This window comes from Gracilinanus agilis, chromosome 2 (assembly GCF_016433145.1).
Source record: "Gracilinanus agilis isolate LMUSP501 chromosome 2, AgileGrace, whole genome shotgun sequence".
NCBI classification, from domain to species: Eukaryota; Metazoa; Chordata; class Mammalia; order Didelphimorphia; family Didelphidae; genus Gracilinanus; species Gracilinanus agilis.
The window spans coordinates 689377576-689383575 of record NC_058131.1 but is presented as its reverse complement, the minus strand read 5'-3'; the positions used below and the strand labels follow the sequence as shown (position 1 = coordinate 689383575).

The window sequence follows — 6000 nt, the reverse complement described above, 5'->3', positions numbered from 1 at the left end:
CCAAGGGAGAAGAGACTTGAGAAAAAGGAATCACAGAGCTAGACCTGGGAAAGGCCTTGGAGGCCATCTAGTTCAATTTTTTCATTTTATAAATGAGGAAACTGAGGCCCAAGGAGGTATATATAATAAGAACGATAATAATGTTTTGTTTGTTCATTTTTCAGTCATGTCTAACTCCCGGTGACCCCATTTGGGATTTTCTTGGCAAAGATCCTGGAGTGGTTTGCCATTTCCTTCTCCAGCTCATTTGACAGATGAAGAAACTGAGGCAAACAGAGTTAAGTGACTTGCCTAAGATCGCACAGTTAGGAAGTATCTCAGGAAAATTCATTGTATAGTGAAGGAAATAGACTCAGAGAGATGAAAACAGTTAGGTGGCACAAGGGATGGAGCACTGTCCTGGAGTTAGGAAAACTCAAGTTCAAATCCAGACTCAGACTTTGTCGTAAAGGCAAAATGAGACAGTATTTGTAAGGCACATATTTGTAGGCTGAGAAAAACGATCCAAAAGGGAAGGAGACCCAGAAGATGAAAAGGAAAGAACGGTCAAACAAGTTCCATGAGGAGGGAGGACGGGACCAAGAACATATCAGCCTCCATTAGGAAGACAAGACCCTTGATGGAGAGCTGGACAGACCTCAGAGGCCCTCTACTCCAACCCCCTCCTTTTTACAGATAAGGAAACTGAGGCCTGGGCAGGGAAAGTGATTTGCCCAGGGTCACACAGGTAACAAGGATCAGAAGTAGGACGTGAAACCTGTTTCTCTGCCTCAAGAATCGGAGATCATCCCACGCATTCTGAGGATGGAGGAGAGGAAGAGAAGATGGGTGAGGACCATTCTCAGGTGTGAAGAAGAAGCGAGAGTGCGCAGATACAGGGTTTAGGTTTCAAGCTCAGAGAAGTGAGCGAGGCCATCTGCCCAGGGTGGAGTAAGGCCTGAGAAGAGGACTTTAGACCAGTTGCTGTGGAGGCTTCTAGGCAATCAATCATGGATGACTCGTTCTAAATCATCAGTTCTCCTGCTTTTGAGGACTTGGGACTCCTGGACACTCTTTTTTCTTTTAAACCCTCTACCTTTTGTCTTAGAATCAGTACTGTGTCTTGGTTCCAAGGCAGAAGAGTGGTAAGGGTGGGCAATGGGGATGAAGTGACTTGTCCAGAGTCACAAAGCTAGGAAGTGTCTGAGGCCAGATTTGAACCCAGGACCTAGGCTCTTTATGCTCTTAAAAACTGTTGAGAAGCCCCTCCCTGAAAGAGCTTCCTTTTGTGGATGTGGATCCTACCTATTCATATTTACCTTACCATGAATTGAGATGTTTTGCCATTATAATTTGACTTCAAGGACCCCTTAAAGGATCTCAGGGACTTGGGACCGCACTTTAGGAACTGTTGGTCTAAATCGGTGATTCCCAACGTGGGCGCCACCGCCCCCTGTGGGTGCTGCAGAGATCCAGGGGGGCGCCGATGGCCACAGGGGCGTTCATCTTTCCTATTCATTGCTATTAAATTTTTAAAAAATTTAATTTCCAGGGGGGCTAATTCATATTTTTTCTGGAAAGGGGGCGGCAGGCCAAAAAAGTCTGGGAACCCCTGCACATAATCATGCGAGGAAGAGCCGGGCATCCTGGGGAAGCCAGCGACTTCTTCTGAATTCTGGATCATTAAGGAGAGAGCCGCTCTGGCCCGGCCCGCAGCCCGGGGCTCCGTCGCCCCCCTTACCCAGGCCTTCGCTCTCATCAAACGTCCTCTTGACCGTCTCGCAGGTGGAGCCGTCCCCGTGGCACACGCCGCACCGGTCCTCCATGGCGTTGGAGTCGATCTCGTAGTCACAGCCGACGTTCTGAAACACAGCCAAGCCGCGGTGGTCACTGCCCGGCGGGCCGCCCGGCCCCGGTGGCCCCCGCCTCCCCGGCACACGGCTGGCACTCTGCCCCGACGGCATCCACAAATACTGCCGGAGCCCCGGGACGTGCCGGGGCAGACAGGCATGCGCAGAGCCGTCTCTGCGCCAAGCGGACACAGCGTGCGCGCGTGCAGAGCTGCGTCTCAGACAGGAGAACAGGGCCAAGGGAGCGCGGCGGGGGCATGGCCGAGGGAAGGGGGGTCAGCAGCCGGGCGACCGGGAAGCCTTCCTGTCTGATAGGAGTCCTGAACAGCCTTCCAGAAATGGGCGTCGGAGGGCCAGATGAATTACCGTTATCGCCATTAGCATTATTTTTAAACCCTTCCCTTCGCTCTTAGAATCAGCATTGCATGTTGGTTCCAAAGCAGAGGAGCGGTGAGGGAGAGGCAAGGGGGCAAGTATCTGAGGCTACTTTGAACCCAGGACTCTCAATCCACGGAGACCCCCAGCTGCCCCCCGGCAGATGAATGACTGAGTTTGAGCAACAACAAGAAAACCAGAGTGAAGAGAGTGTGTCTGGGAGGAACACAAAGCGAGACTGAAAAGGCAGGGAGGACCCAAGCTGGGAACAGCTTCAAATGTTCATCAGAGGAGAGTATATTTGATTTGAGGGTCAATAGGGACTCATAGAGGGTTACTGAGAGAGTGCGGGGAGAGCAGGGTCAGACTTGTGTTTCAGGAAAATTCACTTGGGTATTTGTGTGCAAGATGTGTTTGGCCACTGGAGGCAGAGAGACTAAATGGGAGGTGATTGCACTGGTCCAAGTGAATGAAGGGTCGTGTGAGTGGTGAGATATTTGGAGATATGTGATGAGTCGTGTCCGACTCTTTGTGACCCCATTTGGGGTTTTCTTGACAGAGATACTGGAGTGGTTGGCCATTTCCTTCTCCAGCTCATTTAACAGAGGAGGAAACGGAGGCAAACAGGGTGAAGTGACTCACCCAGTCTGAGTGTCTGGGGCCAAATTTGAACTCGAGTCTTCCCACTTTATCCAGGGTGCCATATTTGTCAGCTGAATGGGGATGCAGAGTGAGTGGAGAAGAAGAGTGGAGGATGACGCCATGGTTGGGAGCTTGGGTGACAGAAAGGACGGTGGTCCCTTCTAATGGAAAAAAGGGTGGGCGGGGGACAAGGGACAATGAGTTGTTGGGAACATGCTGGACTTGAGACGTCCACAGAACATCGAGCTCGAGATGTCCAACAGGCAAGCTAGAGCTTGAGAGGGAAACTAGGGCCAGAGAGAGAGAACTGGGAGTCCTTTAGATGATAATTAAGTCTACGAGATCCGATGAGGTCAAATGAGGAAGTCAAGAGGTTGAAGGAAGAGCATCCAGGACGGAGCCCAGACTGTCGGGAAACTGGCTCTATTGGGAATCCAATGGCTGACCTCTGTGAGACTCAGTTTCTTTATATGTCAAATATTTTTTATTAGTTATATTCATTAATAATATCATTAAATTACTAAATTATTGTTTATTAGCTTTATTTATTAATATTATTATCAAATTATTCTCCATTAGTTTTATTTATTATTATTAAAATATTATTAAAATATTATTATTAAAATATTAAAATATTATCTATTAGTTTTATTTATTGATATTATTAAATTATTAAAGTATTATTTATTAGTTTTATTTATTAATTTATTATTCATTAGCATTATTTATTAATTTATTAGTATTATTTATTAATGACCATAGATTATGGTCAGTTAATCAATTTTTATTAAGTGCCCAGGAGTCAGATGAGATACCTTCTATGCTTCAAATGCCATTCAAGGGTTATCAGTGGCATCATGACGTTGGCATATATCTAAAAGGGATTTGGCGCCCTCCCATCCTGCCTTAAAGGCGAGGACCTCTGGCACAAATACGCCCATTGATCCAGGTCGATCAATGAAGATCAATGAAGAATGAATCATTTGAAGAATGATTCCTTTCAAGAGTATTTGGAGCCCTACGAAGCACCGTCACCCCAATCACCAGGCAGGGGGTAGGGGGTGCCACCATTATCCCCTTCAAAAGACACCCAAGTCCAGAGACCGAGCAATCTGCCCAAGAACACCAAGTTAGTCGCTCCAGAGCTGGGATCCGAAGCTCAGACTCCCTGTTCCAAGCCCAGCACCCCCCTGACCCCAACACTAGCCAATTCTACGGCGCTGCCCTGACCCGCTCCCACCCCCTAATCCATCTTCCAGAATCACAGAATGTCTGAGCCGGAAAGAATGTGTCTCCTAAATGGAATTCTTCAGGCAGAGTATCTGGCCCCAGGATGTAGGAGGCGGGATGGGGAGGGCCTGAGGGAGGAGAAAGGTCAGTCTGAGCTCCAACCCAGCTGGGTGACCCCGAATAAGTCCCTTCTTCTCTGCTGACTCCGTTTCCTCAACTATAAAATGGGAATAATACTAGCACCTGCCTCACAGGATTGTTATGAGGATCCGATGAGAGGACTGCAAAGCTCTTGGCTTAGAGTAGCCACCAAATCAATCTTAGCTATTATTCTCTTTCACCTTCTTGGGCTCCCTGTCCCAACGACAAGAGCTGCCACCAGCTGACGCTTCCAACTGGGCCACTTCCTAAGAATCCCCTCTCGGAAGATTTTTCCTGTTTCGCTCTTAAATTCTCTCCCACCCCCGTTCCCCCATTACTCGGGGGGCCACCAGCAGCTCAGCCCTGCCTCCGACCACTCTCCTTCCTCCACGTCCTCGACAGCCAGAGCCAGGACTCGACCCGAGTCCCCATCCGGTGCTTGGCCTCATGGCAAACATGGCACCCACGAAGGGTGGCTTCAGTCTGTCTTTTCTCACCCACTCAGGACGGTGACCAAGGGGCAAAACTGAGGAGGGAGGGCATTCCAGGGAGGAAGGAAGCTTGTGTAAAGTCCCTGAGGCAGGAGTCATGGCAAGGAGGCCAGATGGTCTGGAGAGGACGAGGGGGAGTCATGGAAAATCAGTCTGGAGAGGTTGCAGAACCTGTATTTGATTTAGAGGTAACGGAGGGCCACGGAAGCTTCTGAAGAGGGACACGAGAGAGGCAGTGTAGCCAAGTGGATGGAGAGGGGACCCCGGAGCCAGGAAAATCCCACCCATCCTGGCTCTGGGACCCCTCAGCTGCCCCTCTCGTGCCCCAGGCAACAGCCAAGACAATAAATCGCAGCTGGAGCTGGTTGAGCTCCCTAATGCCTTCCTAATGAAATCAGGGAAAGATTCTGTGAGTCGGGGGCTGCCCCACAGTGGAGGGGGCTGTGGTGGGGAAGAAGTGACTTCCTCATCACTAGAGCATCCAAGCAATGACGGATGGGATGAACGCTGATCCCTGCTCGGGGAACACGGGAATGGGTCGGGCTGGAGGGCCTCTGAGGTTCCTCCGAGCCGAGATTGCCTACGGTTTGGGCTTTTCCCTGCTCTCGTTACTCTGCCTCCACCCCCGTGGCTGGAGAAGCAGCCAGAGAGGATGCTTTGGGTAAGTCTGGCCTTCTGGCCTCCTCCCCAGCCCCCTGGGCCCTGCCTCCCACTGATCTTTTATCAGGAAAAATTTTGCACTAAGAAGTTGGCGTTTCATCTTTTTATTTTTTTGCCTTTCTGGGAGACAGTTTTCCCAGTTAGGAATCAGGACCCGCCATTCCATTTCCAAACTGGAAACAGCCTCAGAGACCAGCTTTAGCAGACACAGAGATCGAGGCTTCGAGATGAGGGCCTTGTAAAGCGGATGAATAACAGGGCGAGATTTGAACCCACGTCTTGTCTCCTTGGCTAAGCTGCCTCCACACCGGCTGTCCTGGCTTCCTCAGCTCCCGCCTCCCCTCCTCTGGGGACTGACAGGAAAACCATGAGACCCAAACTATTTACTTAGTGTTGTTTATTAACTCGTCTAGGCAGGGGACCCGTCTCTGCCTCCAGAGATCATAGCTTTAGATCTGGGGGGGACCTGAGAGGTGATGCAATCCGACTCTCTCATTTTACAGCGGGGGAAACTGAGGTCCAGAGCACGCCAGTGGTTCGCCCAAGACCACACAAGGGGCAAAGTCCTACCTTGAAGCCAGGCTCTCGGATTCTAAATGGAATGTTCTTCCCCTTGGACCCTACTGGACTGT

At 50.1% G+C, this 6000-nt stretch overlaps 1 protein-coding gene across 1 annotated transcript in view; it reads right to left on the bottom strand.

Annotated features, from left to right (window-relative positions):
- Nucleotides 1-6000, bottom strand: part of ADAMTS7 (ADAM metallopeptidase with thrombospondin type 1 motif 7) — a 176291-nt gene that overhangs the window by 38654 nt on the left and 131637 nt on the right. Inside the window, exon 15 of the mRNA XM_044660286.1 lies at nucleotides 1721-1841. Within this exon, the coding sequence (XP_044516221.1) occupies nucleotides 1721-1841 (121 nt within the window). The remainder of the gene's footprint in view (nucleotides 1-1720; nucleotides 1842-6000) is intronic.